The 19259-nt window shown below is 42.4% G+C and overlaps 1 protein-coding gene and 1 pseudogene across 2 annotated transcripts in view; one reads left to right on the top strand and one right to left on the bottom strand.

Moving 5' to 3' along the window:
* Positions 1-2265: 2265 nt before the first annotated feature.
* Positions 2266-4543, top strand: LOC103730894 (annotated as a pseudogene).
* Positions 4544-14163: 9620 nt separating this feature from the next.
* Positions 14164-19259, bottom strand: part of Msrb3 (methionine sulfoxide reductase B3) — a 159875-nt gene continuing 154779 nt past the window's right edge. For both annotated transcript variants that reach the window (XM_029561532.1, XM_008829076.3), the window contains one exon: positions 14164-16419. In XM_029561532.1, the coding sequence (XP_029417392.1) occupies positions 16255-16419 (165 nt within the window). In that variant the 3' untranslated portion in view covers positions 14164-16254. The remainder of the gene's footprint in view (positions 16420-19259) is intronic.

The raw sequence follows: 19259 nt of genomic DNA, 5'->3' as shown, positions 1-19259 counted from the left end.
AGCACCCACAATGCTAACAACCATCCATAACTCCAGTTCCAGGAGATCTGGCATCTTCTTCTGGTTTCCATGGGTATTGCATGCATGGGCACACTTACATATATGCAGGGAAAACACATACATAAAATAGAAAGAAAAAGGAAGGAGGGAAGGAAGGAAGGAAGGAAGGAAGGAAGGAAGGAAGGAAGGAAGGAAGGAAGGAAGGAAGGAAGGAAGGGACTACACTTTAACATAAACTTTTCTGGGTAAAAAGAAAAGAAAGGACAATTCTTTAACCAATTATGAGACCAATATACTGTAATGCTAAAACCAGGTAAAGTTACAATGAAAGTGGAAAAACTACCAGCAATCTCTCTTATGAACCCTGCAAAATACCAGTCAAAATGCTTATAAATTGATGACAGGGAGCCCAACTTACTTTACAAATAAGAGTGATTCAGAACTTTTAAATTCAAATGGCCAAGTAGCATTAAAGATCAGAAATGAGGCTGGGCATGATAGCACACTCCTTTAATCCCAGCACTTGAGAGACAGAGGAAGGCAAATCTCTGTGAGGCCATCCTGATCTACACAGGGTGTTCCAGGCCAGCTGAGGCTACAGGGGAGCCCAAAACAAAACAAGTAAACAAACAAAGAAACAAAAAATAGAAATGGTGTAAGTTCAATGATGTAGAAAAAAATCATTGAAATTCAACAATAACAATTTAGAAAAAAAAACTGTTACCAAAACAAGGGATTAAAATATATCCTTAAAAACATATTTATTTGACAAAGATAATCTATCCCAAACCTACTGCATTCTTAGTGAAGAAAAATAACAATATTATAGCTCACAAGGTTCACAGCTGGGTAAGACTATCATTACTTTTCTCCTCCTGTAGAGTTCATAGCACCTTCCAGCACTATGAAAGCTAGCCAGCAGACATGAAACTTCCAGGCCAGTACCAGCTTCATCTCCATGTTCTATGACTTAGTATGTGATATCTTCAGCAATATGGTCTTACCGACAAGTTCTAGGGGTAACCAAGAGCACTAGCAATAGTGTTTGGGGGTCTTTAGGATGTCACTGGCCAACAACTACAAAAGAGATAACCCACTCCTGACACTGGGTTTTTTATATTTTTTAACCTGTGGTGTCTTGTAGGAGCATTGTAACTCCTTCATAGGGTAACTCCCTTTAAACTTCTTTTTTAATATTTATTTTTATTTTGTGTGTTTTAGTGTATTGCCCGCATGTAAGTGCAATCATGTGTGCAATGCCCACGAAGGTCAGAAGAGGGCATTGGAATCCCCTGGGAGTGGAGTTATGGACAGTTGCCAGCCTCTATGTGGGTGCTGAGGACTGAACCTGGGTCCTCTGCAAGAGCAGCCAGTACTCTTAACCGTTGACCTATCTCTCCAGTCCCTCCCCCTTTAAACTCTTTTTATGTATGTATACATGTATATTTTAGCAGATTTCTACAGTAAGTTTCCATATGACCTTTTCAAAAGGTGTTTAGTGTTAGTAGTCCTTCCCCATATTCCATCCTCTGCCCTGTCTTCCCATCCCTCACCCCATTTAACCCTTTCTGTTCCATTATTACACTTCGCCCCTTTATATCACTGTGTTCTATCTTCCCTTCCTTGAAAGGCACCCCCTCATGGCCCCTTACTAATTTCCTGACCTCTATGGTTATTCAAAATGACAACATGCACAAGACCTGTGCACACTCTAGCCAGACAAAATTCCAGTATGGAGAAGGGAGGTAGGCATGATGCCCCCCTCCTTGCTGAGATGCTATTGACAATTGATAGCTACTGAGAGAGGGAGAGTCAGTTTTCTCTTAATGGTGTCATCCTTGGTAGGTCGACCTCACTCCAGTGACTGGTTACACACCCAGAGCATATGGGCAGCACAGATTGGACTTGGTGGGTTAAAAAAATAAAAAGACGGCACACACAAAAAAAGAGGGCACAAAGTTGGGTGGGTAATGAAGAAGGGGTGGACCTAGGAGGAGAAGGGGTGAATATGATCAAAACACAAGGTATGAAATTCTGAAGGAACTAATAAAATATTAGAAAAAGATTGGTAACAATAGCTTCCTTTATACTTATGATCAAAACAAAGGTTTCTATAGCACTATTGATATTCAGTCATGAACTGAGCATCCTTCCAAATATAGAAAACAATAAAAAGAGTGACAACCATGGAAAAACAGATTGATAAGTTTTGCCACATTAAACATAAGAATAATTGCACACCAGAGACAAAGTGTAAAAGTTACCATGGACTGTAAGATGGCAGCAGTGTTGCTGGCTGTAGCAGACCCAGTGGCTGGCCCTCAAACAGTCAGAGAAGCTGCTGGCAGAAGGGTAACCTAAGACTGCAAGCAGGCTGCCGAGCTTCACTGACTCTACTTCTAACTGCCCAGTGGTACAACCCCTTGTCTTCCTGTTCATCAGCAAACCTGCATACCTATTTTCTAAGGAACTCAGCCAGGCCTTACCTCAGTGTTAAAGGAGGAAAGGGTGGTCACAGCAAACATCATTCAAGATGCCCACCAAAGGGAGCAGCATGGATGGCAGAACAGATTTAGCTGAGAAAAGCCTGTCCAGTTGTCCTGAAGACATGTCTGGAGCTAAACTGTCCTCAGGCATTGAAGTGGAGGCCTCAGACCTAAAACCGAACTTCCCTGGGGGTGATGGCAGCCCCAATTGCACCAGTACAGAAAGTCAAGGCGTAGACACAGAGAGCTTGGATGAAGGAAAGGACTCTGAATGCATGGAGGACACTTGCCTTTGTTCTAGCAGTGGTGAAACATGAACCCATGACCACTCGGAAGAAGATGAGGAAGAGCTGCGCACCTGTGTACAATGTCAAAACTCATTTGATCATAAGCAGGCCTGGAAGACTGGATATTCTCAGGGACAAGAGCTTTGCCCTCAACTCCACTGGCAAGCCCTTCCTGCCCTTTAGGAGCTGGAACTGGGTTCAAATCCCTGAAGCTTGTGGAGCAAGTCTTTGTACGAGGTTTCTACCTATAGCATGGATGTGAGATACAGATTGTGTCAGTACCCTGCCTGTATTAGTTACTTTTCTGTTGCTGTAATAGCAACACCATGACCAAGGGAGCTTATAAAAGGAAGAGTTTATTTGAGCTTATGGTTCTAAGGGGCAAGTCTATCATGATGGGGAGGCATGGAGGCACAGGTGGCTGGAGGAGGAGCAGAAGCTAAGCTCTCACATCTTCAAGCAGGCACAGGAAACAAGAGAGTGACTTGAGATCCAGCAAGGCTTAGGAACTCTCTAAGCCTGCCCCAAGTGTCCCAGTGGCATGCTCTCTCTAACATGGCCACACCTTCTACGACCTCCCAAAACAGCACCACCAACTGGGGACAAAAATGTCCAAATACTTGGAGCCTCAGGGGACATTCTCATTCAAACTACCACACTACCCTTTGAACAGTATGATGCCTGGCTGACCAGTGGCAGTGATAACCTGAGGTTGTAGTGGTGTGGGATTGGGTGTGAGGGTAGCCAGTGTTGGACTTTGAAAGTGGCCACGAAAGTAATGTCTACTTCTCCAGGGTAAGTTCCTTCTTAACAATGGTGATTCCACCCTATATGTACCCAGAATGGGCAAGTCTGGTAGCAGAATTGTCAACCATATAGAGGTGCAAGAATACAAAATGTGTGACCCAGCATCCCACAAGTTGGCACTGGAACCAGACTCTCCAGGATGGTCCTACCCAAAGGTAAAGATGCTGTTGTCTTTACCATTGACATAAGACAAAATCAGTCAGCTTGCAAACTGGTGGTAACAAAGAGAAGAAAATAGGCTGTATGTGCTCTGTGTGAACCCTGCCAATACCCATCAGTTTGCAGTGATTGGACAAATCATTTTGTAAAGACTTATGACCACAGGAAGCTAATGAGAATGAGAACAATGCACTCAAGAAATTCTGCCCTCATCATTTGGTCAACAGTGATAAAGTAAACATTGCCTGTTCTGTGTTCAGCCACTAGGGCACAGAGCCAGTTACAAGGACGAAAGATTTATCTTTACAACTCCTTTCCACAGTTCAGTATATTACAAACGTGATGCCACAAGAAAAGGCACCAATTTCTATGGCCCCAAGAATGATTGTGCGGTGAAGGAGTGACTGCAGGCACACCTTTCTTGGGCAGAAATTATCCTGCCAGACCACTAAGTTCATTGAGGGAAACCAGGTATGCTGTCTTGAAGAGCATCTTCACTTGCCTGTGTTGGCAACCAGCAGCCTAAACCATGATGTAAGAATCTGGGCACCCACAGATGAAGCTTCCTCTGAGCTGACAGTTAAAGAATGAGTGAGAACAAGATAAAGATGGCTTGCCCCATACTGACCTGCTTGACAGTCACATGCTCTAGTTCATCATGTATCTGGGAGACAGAGATGCCAACATTGGTGCTGGCAAGAACCTGGGGTTGGAGACACAGATGTGGACTCTGATGTGTCTCTCAGCCCCTTAAACGCATCTGACAAGGACACATCTGATCTGATGCAGTGCATACCATCTTGAGGACCCACACTTAAGAAGGGTGGACTTGGGCTGTCAACCCAATCTTGCCTTTGCAATTCTCTCTTGTCCCAGACCCTGACATTCAGTAGAAATTCACTTTGGACTTCCTGTTTAAATAAAAGAAAGATATTTGAGGACACACTAGAGGGGATCCAACCAACAGAGAGCCCCTGGAAGAAGTGGGAGTTGAGTCCTTGTAGAGAGTTCCATGACAAAGTGCAAAGGACTCAACAGACATGGGTTCTCCCTGAGCCTGTTTTGGCAACTGGCTGAAGAAATTGGATTCTTTTTCTTTATTATCCATTGTTTCTTTTGTGGAGGGTGGAGGGAATGGCTGGCTGTTGAGTATCAAGAGGCCAGAGTGGAGAGTAGGAATGTACTCTCTCTTTGGTTTAGGGTTTTTTTTTTTTTTCTTTTTTCCTGTTTTTTAAAAGACTGACAGCTTCTTTGATTTCGCCTCTGAGCAACCATATCCCAGGATCCTGTTTTTCTGTATAGTCCTTGGAGTCCCTAACCAGCTCAACATACCTTCTCTTTCCACCTCACTCATTCTCTGCACCTATCACAGTGCTTTGCACTTGATTTTGCATCCTTCCTTCTCTCCTCTTCATTGAATCACCTTCTTAATGGGGATCTGTGAGGACAGTGGAGAGAAGTGGGGGGCATGGGTGGAACAAGAGGAGGCTGTTACATCTTTGTTTTGCTCTTGGTTGGTGGCAGCAATTTCTCTTTGCCTATTCCTGTGAGAGGCTTAATTTTATATTTATAAATACATTAAAAGCATGTTAAACCTGGATGTAGCAAGTTGAAAGTATTGTCAAATTTTAAATGCCTATATGTTATCTATGATTACAATGCAATAAAGGGACTTAAAGAGAAAAAGAGTCACCAATAGTGACATGAAATGTCACAGGAACAGCCTGTGACAGAGACTGTGGAGTGCTCTGCTCTAAATGGAACTTCTATATTAACACCCCTCTCCCCAAGACTCAGGGATCATTGTCGAAGGGAGGAGGGTAGGAAACTGTAAGAGCAGAGTTGGTGCATGATTGAAATGGAAAGGAAGAAAAACCTGAAAGCTTCAATAACAGACTCAAGCTGAGAAACAAAAGATGGAGCTTTTGAAGTTATCCAGTCACAAGAACACACAGAGAGAGGAGGAATAAAGAACGAGGAACTCCATGTGGATAGTGAGACTGCACAGAGATCTAACCTGTACACATAAGTATTCAAAAAAGAGAAGCATCAGAAAGCATTAAAAGAATACTGGGTAAAAGCATTCTTAATCTAGGGAAAGTTGTCAGCATCCAGGTATAAGGCATACAAAGGACCCAGCTTCACTCAAGGAGGAAGTTCATTAACACAGCTAATAACCAAAGTATTATTTAAAAAAGGGATGGAGAAAAAATAATGGGAGCTGCAAGAGATAAGAAACACACCGCATACAATGGAATCTCAATATGACTATTAGTATTTTCTCAATTGAAATGCTGCAGACCAAAAGAGGATGTGATAATACATTCAAAGTGCTGAAGAAAAAAAGAAATTGCTGATCAAAAATAACTAACTCAGCAAAGCTATCTTTCTAAAACGAGGGAGAAATACAAATGCTTTGAGACAAAGAAAAGCTAAAGGAATTTATCACCACTATGCCTGCCTTACAGGAATTATTAAAAGAAGTCTCTAGGGCTTCAATAGTGGTATGTAAAGTCATTTTCAATAGTGGTTTATAAAGAACAAAAATTGACAGAACTATAGTAACAACTACAGCTAAATTATCAAAGAATATATATTACACAATTATGTAAATATTCAACATCACTAATCATTAGAAAAGTGCAAATCAAAATTATCATGAACTATCACCTCACACCTGAAGATGTGAGACCAGTAGATAGGTTGTGGCCAGAATTCATCGGGCCTTTGTAGGCTCTGATGTAGCATGTTTCCCCATCTCCTGTGAGGACGCAGCCATATAAGCAGATTTATACTTTCAAAAGCTCTCTAGCTGCACTGTGAAGTCGGGAGGAAGGGAGAGAGCCTGGAGACAGGAAGCAGTACGGCAGTTGTTGCAGCAGTCTAGATAAAATCAAGATGGCCGGTCCTGAGTTAAGAACTGCTGTGAAAGGCCCTCCGGAGGCTGCCTTCTTCATTGACTTGTGGACATAGAAAGGCAAGTGTGGCTACTGAAACCTCTCTAAGGTTCCCTCTTCCTCTTCCTCCTTTTAGTTCTCTATTTAAAAATAAAAATTAAGAGCTGGAGCGATGGCTCAGCAGTTAAGAGCACCGGCTACTCTAGCAGAGGACTCAGGTTCAATTCCCAGCACCCAAACAGTGGCTAACAACCATTCTAACCCCAGTTCCAGGGGATACAACACTCTCTTCTGACTTCCACGAGCATTGCACAACATGGTTACATTTATATACATGCAGGAAAATATTCATACACATAATAAAATATTTCTTAAAAATTAAATAAAGAAATAAATTGTAGGGACTGGAGATGTAGCTCAGCTGGTAGAGTGCTTGCTTGCCTAGCATGCATGAAGCCTGGGTTCAGTCCCCAGTGCCACATAAGCTGGGTGTTGTACTACATGTTTGTAATCATAGCACTGAGGAAGTGAAGGCAGGAGGATCAGGAGCTCAAGGTCATGCTCAAGTACACTGAGTTTGAGGCCAGCATGGGCTACATGAGACTCTCTTGGAAAAAAGAAAAAAAGAAGAAAACCACAAAAATAATAGATAGATGATAGATAGATAGATAGATAGATAGATAGATGATAGATAGATGATAGATAGATACATAAAGTATATGGTGTGTAGCCCCCTCTGAAGATGAATCTTTTAAGAGTAGTATCTTACAATCGGGTCTTGGAAAATTTACCAAACTAACTAGAAGTCTATTTTTAAAAGTTAAAGACCACACAAGTCCCTGTTTTCCTGGACCACCTTATTTTGCTCTCTTCTAAATGAAAGCCTGCATAGTTCTGAAGACCACACTTCTGCCCCATCTCTCAGGGAAATCCTCTTTGTCCATCACTTTCTTGGTTTCATCTGTTTCTTAGAGGTACTATGCAATTGAGTTCTCTTGAGTGTTCATACTTCTCCTTGACAGTCTGGGACTATCTGCAATTAGCATGAATCTATTTACTCAAATAACTACAAGCATGAAGGTTTATTTAGTTTTAGGTTTCCTGTGCCTATCACAGTGTCTGGAACCCTAACAAGTGCTCAGTACATGTGTGTTGAATGGATAAAAGCTGGCTATGCAAGGGGAATAATCAGGAAACAGGCAACAACTGGTTTGTTCAGAGGCTTTCTGGTTTTTGTTGTTGTTGTTGTTAGTAATGTATTGTTTGTAGTAGTACCTAGTAAGGAAAAGTCCTGGAATCTGTAAAATTTTAGCATATTCTATAATCTTTGTTAGAGTTCTGGGTCTCAGTACTGAGAAAAACTGGTAGGAATTCCATATTCCTAAGTTTCTTCCCTAAAATCTCTCATCTTTACCCTTTGCGCATAAATTGAATCCCTGGATTAAAAAGAATCAGGAGCCCCACTGGCCATGTGTGGGGAAAAGGCCCCTCGTATGTTATTAGAATATTAGAAGGACATTAGATACTAGGGTATTCGAGGAGGAAAATCTCTTTTGGTCAGGCACGGGATTTTGGCTGAAGTCCAGCCACATACCTATTCTAAGCCGAATTTGGGTATAGCCCCAATAATTACAGCTACTCTTTGGAGAAAGAGCCCAAGAGGTTTACCTGGAGATTTTTTCCAGATGTAAGCAGGTATGTGAGAACTCGGTCATGAAGATGTAAACCGGATGAGGCCATTTGGTGCCCCACAGTCTTCTCTCCAATTGTTCAAATGCTAGGAGATGTTCCCCAGCAATCACCAGGATGATGCAACACAGCCATCTAACAAACACCAGATGCCTGACCAGTCTTACAGGCTATATAGTGTTAAGGAGAAGGAGGGCAGACCCTAAATTTAAATGCCTTTGTAGTTATCAATCTGTCATGAATTGTAATCAAACAGAAACAAACTCTTTATTCCGTCAGTTCCTGGGGCTGCTCTGTTGCATGCCCTGCACTCACGTGCCTCTTCTCTTACTGTGGAGCCTGACTGGCTTAGTGATGTTGGTAAGGACACGCTCCCCCACCCCACCACCAGGAATCAGCTATCCCAGAAACTAGATCTCCAATATCTCCTCTCTATTCTTCCTCATTTCCATCTAAGTCCAGAATGTGACTTACTTTTTTCCTGTAGCCGTCAGAATTTGAAGCATTCAAGAGCGTTCTTAAAGGGAAAAAATAATTGCAACTTTTTGTCACCAAAGTGCAAAAATTTCAAAGTGTACACTGCTCTATTAGCCCTCTCTGAAGTAAATATATTTTGCAAAGAAAAAAAAATTGCAATTAACTTACAATAAATAAATAACTTAAATGTTTTTTTGCCCTTGGGTGAAGTCCACCAATAACTGAGTATCGCTGATAGTCAGTGTCCTACATTGGAGAGTGGATGGAGTAGGAAACAGTTTTTTAGGTCACACGAACTTGATCTCCCTTTGGACTTGACCATGTGTTATTAGTGATGTAACTTGTGTTGTTTTGAGCTTTAGTGGAATCAGCTTTAAAATGGTAAAAAGACCACATATCTCCCACTGGAGATAATGGATCAAGTGACTGACTCATAAAGATTATTTAATGTATGATCTCATTAAGGTGAGAGTAAACTCCTATGTTGACATTGAAGTCCTTGGGAATAAAGTCCTAGGCAGCCACATGTCAACTTTTACAACTCTCTCCAGGGTTGTTTAAGACAAGGAAACCTTACTTTCTAATTACTTACATTTCTGCACCTTTGCCTTGTCATGACTGTCAAACTAAGCAGTTAATAATTACTACTTGATTTGCCCTTCTACTTATTCTAGAAACCCTGTCAAGGTGCCTACCAGGCCTGGGTGATAGTAAGAGTATATGTTTGCTGGGAGAGGCAAGGTGGACACTGCGGAAGGAGTGCTTGAAACCCTTCAGATAACAGAGGCCCCTGCCTCCATAATCTGATGTCAGCATAATCCAAATCAAACTAAAAGTCTGGAAAGCTGCATTATTGGGTGATGATCTGATTGGGCTTCCAAATCTCAGGTCATTGTGGCTATATCCCACAGAATGCTCCAATCACATGGCAACCTTTCTGGTTGGAGGGCCTCAGAGCTACCTGGCTCAAAGCCTATAGTCACCACGAGGCCTGTATCTCTCAAGGTTGGTTCAAGACAAGACCAGTCTCTGAAAGAAGATGGGCAGGGGTCTTGGGTGGCATGTGGCACTTCTTCAATCCCACATAAAAGAACAAAACCTCCATCAGCTTTGATGAACACAAGAAAGGATGGCTAAGAGCAATGTGGGGCATGTCTGGGGCTGTCCCGTGTTCAGCTTGGAAATTCAAACTTTGGGGGATGACAGTTTTTTCCAGAAGTCCTTTGACTGCTAAAATACGGATAATGATAGCAGTTTCGTACACACACACGCACGTGCACACACACACACACACACACACACAGAGTAGAGATATACTAATATCTCATGGTGCTTTTGTAGGAATTGTGAAGGTTAAAAATATCACAACTACAAGGAAAGGTGTAGGTATAGGAAGATGAAGGGATAGAAAGGTCTTGTATGAATGTATTTACTGAGATTTGCCCTGTAATTCTTAAAAGTTGCTAGGCTGACCCCTGCCATAATAGCTTGTGGTCCTAGAAAGGCCCTGCTGTGCTCTAAAGGGTACTCAGATCTAGCCCAGAAATGTAAACAGAAAATAAAGAACTATAGCTAGCTGGTGAGACAGGTGAGCCCCCCAGAATGAGCTGAGGGGGCAGTGAAGGGTAAGAGCAGCTGAAAGGAATGGAGGCCTGGGAACCCTTAACCCTTAACCCTTCCTAGAGGGGAAACCAGTCAGGACCGAGCTAACTGCTTTTAAAAGTTAGATATAAGCCAGGCGTGGTGCCGCACGCCTTTAATCCCAACACTCAGGAGGCAGAGGCAGGCAGATCTCTGTGAGTTCAAGGCCATCCTTGTCTACAGAGTGAGTTCCAGGACAGCTGGGGCTACAGGGAGACCCTGTTTCAAAAAGACCAAAAAAAAAAAAAAAAAAAAACAAAAAAGTTTAAAAAAAAAAAAAAAAAAAAAAAAAAAAAAAAAAAAAAAGATACAAATGCTTTAAAAAAAAAAAAGGAAATTATTGAGCTTTTGTACATCTTATACAACAGTCTTAATCAAATTAAGACCCCCTCCCCCATCCATGCTTCTGCCCCCACACCTGGCCTCACGTATTCTGCCATACATGTTAAGTCCTATCCAGTCAAGCATTTTACCTGGATGTCCTTCGATGCAAGTTCATCTGCTGGAGTCTAGTTGCCCTATCTAGAGATCTTAAGGAAGATATCTCACCCAGGAGTAATCAGTCTCCAACAGTTCTCAGGTTAGGGCTGGTCTACTGCCCATGTGCCATGCACCGCTCTGGGCCATTGTCTGATTGAACTGGCATGGGTCCTGTGCTTGACACCACTATAACTACAAGTTCACATGAGCAGGCTTCCAATGACCTGAAAGCCTCTATCTCCCTATGTTCACAGACCAACCCTGGCTCTTACAATCTTTCTGCCCCTTCTTCCACAATGGTACCCAAGCCATGGGTGGGTGAGGTTTAATATAAACTCCTATATTCTATCCAAGGACACACTCTGCAGTCACCTATTCTCTAAAACTTGGCCAGTTGTGGCCTTCTGTGGCATTACACTCTGTTGTATAAGGAAGCTTCACTGGTGAGATTTGAGGGCTGTACCAGCATTCTCTCCATCCCTTGTTCCACTGTGTTTCACAAGCCCTAGCCCTAGTCTACTTTAGATACCTTACCCAGGGCTGGGCATCTCCTGGATGCATATTCTCTGTGTGTGACCAGCTGTGGAACTCTGCAGTAGCCACCATCAGCTGCAGAAAGAAGCTTCTTTGATGAGTGGTGTACTGTATACTTGGCTGTAAATATAAGGATTCATATTTAGCATATGGTAAGAACTTTTGTCTAGGGATATAACAGAGATAGGGTTTTGTCTAGGATCCATGACCTCTCCAGTCATGTATATTTGGCTATAATTACAGTGCCACCCAATGGGGTAGGTGGGTGTTATGGGGAGAAGGGTGGGGATAATGAGGGTGCTTGGACTGGGGGAGGGAGGTTGGACAGGGAGAGAGAAAAGAAATGGATGGATCATGGGTAGCATGGGAAGACAGAGGGAAATGTGTTGGCTTGGGAACCCCCTGAGAAACACACATACAGTCTCTAAACATTACTGGATGTGTATACCTGGGGGCTGTATGGCAAGAAGTACAGTGCCAGACAGGAGAAACCTCCCTTTGAGTGGTTGGTCAGAGTAGCCCAAGAGACTCCCAACATAACAGAGAGTTATTGCCCAAGCCCTTGGTTATCTCCCAAAACTCAAAGGTAAGACTCTACTCCTGAAGACAGGTCATAATTTGGACACAGGACTAACCTGGAAGCCTTTTCCCTAAAGACTAGCTCTCATAGTTCTAGAGGATACTATGCAAGCTACTAAGGGAGAAAATCAGTCAATGATCCAACCATTGATTGGACCATAAACATAACAACTGGCACAGCAAACTCCCTCTATTGGTACAGCAGTGGCATTGTTATCTTGTGAGTAATCAATAGCTATATAATTGGACTTAAGGTCCTCTCAATGGTTGGAACTATAAATGCTTTTCAAATGAACAGTAACAGAAGTTTTCTAAGTAAAATTCTCAAGGTAATGGCTCTCCAACATGAGCAAACACTGGAATCAAATGGAGAGATTACTAAAGCGTATACTGTTGCTAAGGCCCCAACTTAGAATTTTTGATTATGTAAATGTGGGATGAGACCTGCATTTCTAGTGAGCTCCCAGGTGAGGCTGATACTGAAGGGGGGCGCACAGTAGGAGGTGCTGTAGGGGAAGTTTCTTGCCTGAAACTGCTGGTTAGCATTTTAGAATCCCAGGAATCTGAGTCAAAGAATTGATTGAAAAACAAATCTTCAATTGCCCCCTCTATTTCTCCCCTAAATAAATAGACCAATAAACAAAACAAAACCCCCAAAGATTTCAACAACAAATAATATTATACCAAAATCCACCTGTAGAAAGGTTTCTGTTTGTTTGGCTGGTTGGTTGGTTTGGTTTGACTTTCTGAGATAACGTCTCACTCTCTGTAGCCCAGGCTACCCTGGAACTCACTATGTAACCCAAACTGGTCTCAAACTCATGGTAATTCTTCTGCCTCAGTCTCTTAAATTCTGGAATTACAGGTGTAAGTCATTTTGCCCCACTTGTAGAGATGACTTAAAGGTAAAGATTAATCTCTGAGCAGCAGGCACTCTGCACATATTTCCCTAGAGACCAACCCTTGACATCTGTGTCAGCTCCATGTCATGTCTTTAACAGATGCCTACACAGCAGCACAGAATCATTTCCACTTTTCACCTGTAGTTATCAGGACTGAACTCTTCAAAGTTCCATATTAAGCAAAAAAGCACAGAGGAGCTGCTGAAGATTGTGCTGAGGTGAGGCAAAGGCTGAAGGAGTCTACAAATGTCTTTTTCCACCCTGGTCATGAGGATTCCTAGAGGCCTTCCCAAGGACTATGAAGAGCCCCACATTCCACAGGCAGAAGTCTCTGGCTGAAGAGGAAAGCAGGACAGTTCACTGCAATCACTCGGATAGTCATGCAGCTGTGTTGTAGTCGTCAAGAATCAGAGGAAGGAAAGATATTTTTATAAAGAAATTTTATTAATTTCCGTATACAACAAATATAGGAAAAGGTTTTAAATGAAAGTTTCATGTCACTTTTAAAAAGTTTTGAACCATTGGGAGAAAAGTTATTAAAAAGCTTTCTAAGTCAAGAATCTTACATAACCTTCAAAATATAATACTTTTCACTTTTCATATTTAAAGCAAGACATCTGAAATACAATACGGAGAGGTTTCCAAATCGCTATGTTATTGCATTGAGAATTTAAATACATCGAAGAAGTGAAACGTTTAAGCACAACAGAAATACTGATGCTGCTGCTTTCTTCAGATCTGCTCTGCATGGTCCTATGGACGTAGTTTCCACTCACTAGAAAATCCTGCATTGCCCCCTGACATGGTAGGAGCTGGAACGCAGAGGGAAGGCCCATGCGTCTCCTATGTTAAGTGGCAGAACTTGCACAAATCACATACACCTCACCATATTACTCTATTCACTGTTCTCCATATCCCAAGACAATAAATCCCATGCTCGAAAGCTGACATTATTGCTCACTAACATCTTAGTCATAGATTTCTTTAACATAAGACAGAAATATATTGAAATTTGATACCATTTAAAGCCAAAAGTAATCTGGACTTAAACCACATACATACATCCCCCCTTTTTCTCTCTCCTTTCAATGGACATTGCATTTTTTTTTAATTGGTGCTGAAAAAACACTGGCTTTCCTTAAAAACAAAAACAAATGTTAATGCTAAAGGTTAGAAAACAAAATGTTGTTTTGGTTTGGTTTTTTGTTTGTTTTTAGGAAAATGCTAAATCCTGCTATAAAAATGAAGAAAGGATAACATCCCAGAGTCTTTGGAGACAGAGAGAAGCCCCTCATTTGTCTTCTCTGTCTATCCCAAATCTGTAGCTCTTATCTAAGGGACTCTGGGGAGCCACCACACAGGGGTCTGGGTGGGAAGTGCGGTGCAGGTCTGAAGGACGGATGGCAGGCGGTGACAACGCCATGTGAGACCTGTGTCTTTCTGTAGTCACCCCACAGAGGATCCTTCATGATGTTGGGAAAGGCTTTTCGAACAGTCTGGATGCCTGCCTTGTCTAAAATTTTACACCTTATTGCTAGAGAAGAGTGAAGTCTGTGAACTCCAGAGTGGCCCTGGGCCTGGGATGAAGCTTATGGGGCTGAGGGAGCATCCTGATGCTCAGGGAACTTCTCTGTGCATCCAGATCATAGCAGGACTCCTCTGGAACTGCATGACAGTGAAGACTCACCAGGAAGCCAGGCCCTCCAGGAGGTGCCTGAGGAAACACAAGCTTCCAGACATGGTGACTCTCACACTTACTTGCCACAGCCTTCTCATTGTCTGTTGTTGTTGTGTCTCTACAACTGTCAGGTGTCCATTCTTATTTTTGCCTTAGATGCCAGTCTTCAAAGTCATCAAAAATTTAGAAAAATAAATACCCTTTAAAGTTGCATTTCAGGATTAGCATTCAAATTATAAACCCAGTGTTTATTAGCCACATAGCACACCCTCACACCTGGGTACAGTGCTATCAACTTCTGTCACCACTGCCATTCTGTGACACCCATTCCACCAGAGTAAATGGAGAAAGCAACTGCACAGAGCTTCTCAAAGTAAAACCAGCCATGTCGCTACAAAGAAAAATTACTGGCTCTTGGCCCAACTGTTTCCATACCATCAACACAGTCAGTCTCTGCCTCTTTCCATTTCAAATGCCTGGCTTCGGCCTTTGAGGCAATTAGAACCAGATCAGTGTAATTTTACAATACTGATCTTAATTGTACAATAATTTTGCCCTGAGAGTGTCGATATATTTTACAAATAAATGAGTCCTATTGTGTTCATGAAGATAGGCACAAAGAGGTGAAATGGCTTGTCCCTCATACACACAGTCAAGTGTGGAACTTGGGCCTGGCATCTTTCCACAGGTCTCCTGAAGCTCTGTGTAGAAGGTTCCCACTTTGGTTTCTGTATGGTTCTTGTAATGCCCCGTCAGCCTTCCTGCACAGTGCTGGACTGTTAAGAGTATGCAGGACTCCATGTGTGGTCTTCTCTGTTCTCTCATATTTCTGCTGTTTGATGAAGTGTGTTGTCCCCAGTATTTAATTTTATATCAAGGAATCTACCAAAATGTCCCTCCAGATGTGGCAGCCATTAAGGATGGAGAGAAAGACTGTAACAAGGCAAGGGGCAAGTGTTCTTCTTTGTGAACTTTGGACAAAATTGAGCTCAACATTTACAGTTGTCTAATGTTCCATTATTTTCAGTGGAAAATAAAATAAAGGCTTGACCGTGAGGTGATGTTTACTTCTCTGCCACAACACACAGTGAACCCTCTCAGATCTGGCAACAATTTAACATAAGGAAAGACTTTAGATATTCATACCCTTTCAGTGAGAAAAAACAACCTTAGCTCAAACTTTCCACATAACCAAGAAATCTGCTAAGGCATCACTCCATCATTATCTTACATGTCTGGATGCCCTGTCCTTCCCAGCTCCTCTCCCTCCCCTGCACACCAGCGCTCTGTTGTCACCTTTGAAAACCAAGTAACCTCTATCTCTGAATCAAAAGAGAAACAAAACTCAAAAGAAGGTATGTGCTGAAAGAAAATAATATCAAAGGCTACTTAAGTGGCTTGTGAAGAAAGTTCACAAAGCTGTCTCCATTTGCAAAACTGGCAAACAGTTCCTGATCTAGTCAATAGCAAAATACACAGATGAGCAGAACCTCTGTTTAAGCAAAAGAAGAAAAAATATCAGTAACACAAAACTGCCCTTTATAGTTTCTGAAAAAATAGATCTATTAAGATAAACAATTTTGATTTTTCACTCAGCTGTGCATTAAGTACACTTTGTTTCCATGTTTCCCCACGATTCTACAGCTCCGCTCTGTCTGCTGGGGTCAGGATGCTGGTCCCGCTTCCTCCTTCTGCCCCACTGCTGTCTGCCGGTGTGAAAGACAAGGATGCTGAGTTGATACAGTATCTTTTGCCAGTAGGACGAGGTCCATCATCAAAAATGTGCCCAAGGTGAGCACCACACTGTAAGAGAAGAATGGCACGTAAGGCAGAAGCACACACAAAGCAGCTCCAAGGAGAGCTCGGCTGTGAGTGGATGGCCGGCTTGGCCAGAAACGATGGAAAGCGTCCTGGATGATTTCTAATCTGCCTGTCAATAGCTGCAGAGATAGTTTCTGGCAGGCTTTGCACCACATGCTGAGAATAAAAAACACTGGAATTGTGCATATCAGAAATCATTTAGGAGCCACTGTATTTTTTGATTTGTGAATTCTCCCAGTCAGCTGAAAAATGACTGCAGTAAATTTATGAATTGAATTGACCCCTGATCTCCCCTTGTATAGAAACAGGGCAGAATGAAATCTCTCCCCCCAGCATCACTTTTGGCTTTGGATGGGTGGACTTCAGATACGCAGACGTCCACTGTAAAAGATACCATTTAACTGGCCATGACCGAGGCGATGTTTGCTTTCATGGGCAGTAAAACTTAACATCAGGCAAGCGCTGGATATTCTTGGAACTCAATGAAGCAGTGGTAAGACTGAGGAGATTTATGTCATGGTCACCAAGGCTTCAAGGGCAGCAAGTGGAAATGTCTAGCCCACACTGTTGCTTTTCCCTCACTTCCAAAAGGTGGAGTGGCACGTCACGCTGATGTTTTGTCCCAAGGAACTACAATATGCGGAAAAGGAAGAGCCTGTTCAGCTGAAATCAATGCAATCGACTGTTCAAGAAGCTGGGGAAGGAGAAAGGCTTGGAGAGAGAGAGAGTAAGGAATAGTTGGTCATGCTGGAGTGTAGGAGAAATCTGGTTCCAAAGCAGCTTCTTCACAAAGGCTACTCGCTGAATAAATGCCTACTTCAAAGCTAGGTATGGCTCCAGGTGTTGACATGTACCATCCTCATACATCTCCCTCTCTTCATCAGCACAGGGGAAGCAAATGGAGACATTAATGAACCACATTCAAACAGGCTGTGGAAACACAAAACTCATCATGTAACAAAGAAGCCAAAGACTGGAGTAAATGACTTCACTTGGTCATTTAATTGACATTTATGGAATGCGACTACATGCCAGGCACTGTCGTAGATTCTGAAGATGTTGGCAGCAGTCTGTGGTCTTAGAGAGCTTACCTGTCAGTAGGAGACATTAACAATAAAGAATATGAACTGTAAAAGTATGGTCAGTAGAAAGCAAAAGGGAAAAGGAGCATGGTATAAAGAAGAGGAGAAAGCGTCAAGTCGGGGGGCCTCCCTAGGTGATTCTGGAGTAGGATGTGAAGGAAGCAAGTATCTAGGGGAGAGCACTTCTGGGAGAGGGAAGATTTAGGTAGGAATGTGACAGAAATGGCCTATAGATGACTTAGTAATTCTTCTCACTTAGCTGGTTCAGTGGACAAAACGCATACATGGAAGGGCAGTATCAGGTAACAAGGACCTGGGGCTGAGTTAGCAAGTGTAGATGAAGAGAATGAAACAATTAAGGGTTCTCTGGTTCTTAATAAACAGCAAAAGCAGCAGCTTTGACCATAGGGCACTCCATGTTAAGGAGCATTCTTATTTTACTGCCAACATACCATGTCAACTTCTTAAAGAACTGAAAATGAACCTTGAACTGATTTGATCTATTGCCTAGAAAATATGAACCATGCCTAAAAAACAAATCTTGCATTATTTTACCACATTCTATGCAGGTTTAGGTAATATCAAATCTGACAGTTCAGACTGCTTTTCCTTTCTATAAACAACTGAAGCCAAATATCCAGGCATCAGTAGCTAAGATGGACCAGTGAAAGTCCATATGCTTACCCAATGGACACAGAAAAACATCTATTTCTGCTTACGAAAACACCCAAGGTACAGGCTAGCAGGAACTAGTGCTCTTGATAACCAGTGTGTGTGTGCACAGTTATTGATCTCACAGGCAGATCTGGCACTTTGATCACTTGGCATCTGAGAGATGAAGTTTGTATATAAAAGCCTTAGGTAGGGTGTGTGTGTATGGGTGTTTACTGAGAGAACACAGCACTATGGGCCAAATAAATGATACTGCTTTCTTTTATTAACCAGAGTACACCGAGAAAGCTGTTTTTGTGTCACTTCTTCCTATCAAAATGTGCAATAAGGATATATTTGAAACCATTTAGGAGTTCTGTGGTCTTCACTTCCTACATCCTTTTTCAGAAATCTAAATTACAGTAATTCAGTCTGTTGAATGAGTTGATTTCCAATGTGTTCTTTCCTTTGCTAATTAGGAACGAGTTCCCTGGTTAAGCAGCAAGGAGAGCTTCAGTTCTAAATGTATCCCTGATACAGGCAAAAGGAAAAAGGAGAGACAAAGAAAGGGAAAATAGGAAAAGACAAAATTATCTGCAAGCCAACATGGGTCAGGGTAGAGCAGTCCTCTGAAAAGGAAAACATCCCTGAAAACGATGAGGATGATGCCATGATGCTCATCACAAGGGGCTTTAACGAGTCACACCCAGTGTGGGCTACGGAGGGTGGCGTAGGTGATGGCTACTTTCTCTGCCATACACAGCTGCTCTCTGTTGTCTGCTGTTTCTTAAAGGGAAGACTAATGGTGCAGATATATCCATCTACCATTAAAAACTCTTACTGGGTGTGGGGGACTGGAGAGATGCCTCAGCAGTTAAGAGCACTGACTGCTCTTGCAGAGGATCCAGGTTCAATTCCCAGCACCCACATGGCAGCTAACAACTGTCTGTAACTCCAGTTCCAGGGGATCCTACACCTTCTTCTGGCCTCCGTGGGCATTGCATGATACGGGTGCACATGCAGGCAACACACTCATACACATAAAATAAATAACAAAAAACCCTAACTATTACTGGGTTTAAGAGTATG

Source organism: Nannospalax galili, unplaced genomic scaffold, assembly GCF_000622305.1.
Source record: "Nannospalax galili isolate Female #2095 unplaced genomic scaffold, S.galili_v1.0 scaffold110, whole genome shotgun sequence".
NCBI lineage: Eukaryota > Metazoa > Chordata > Mammalia > Rodentia > Spalacidae > Nannospalax > Nannospalax galili.
Note: the sequence above shows the minus strand (reverse complement) of the source record. Positions and strands in the feature narration are given on the sequence as shown.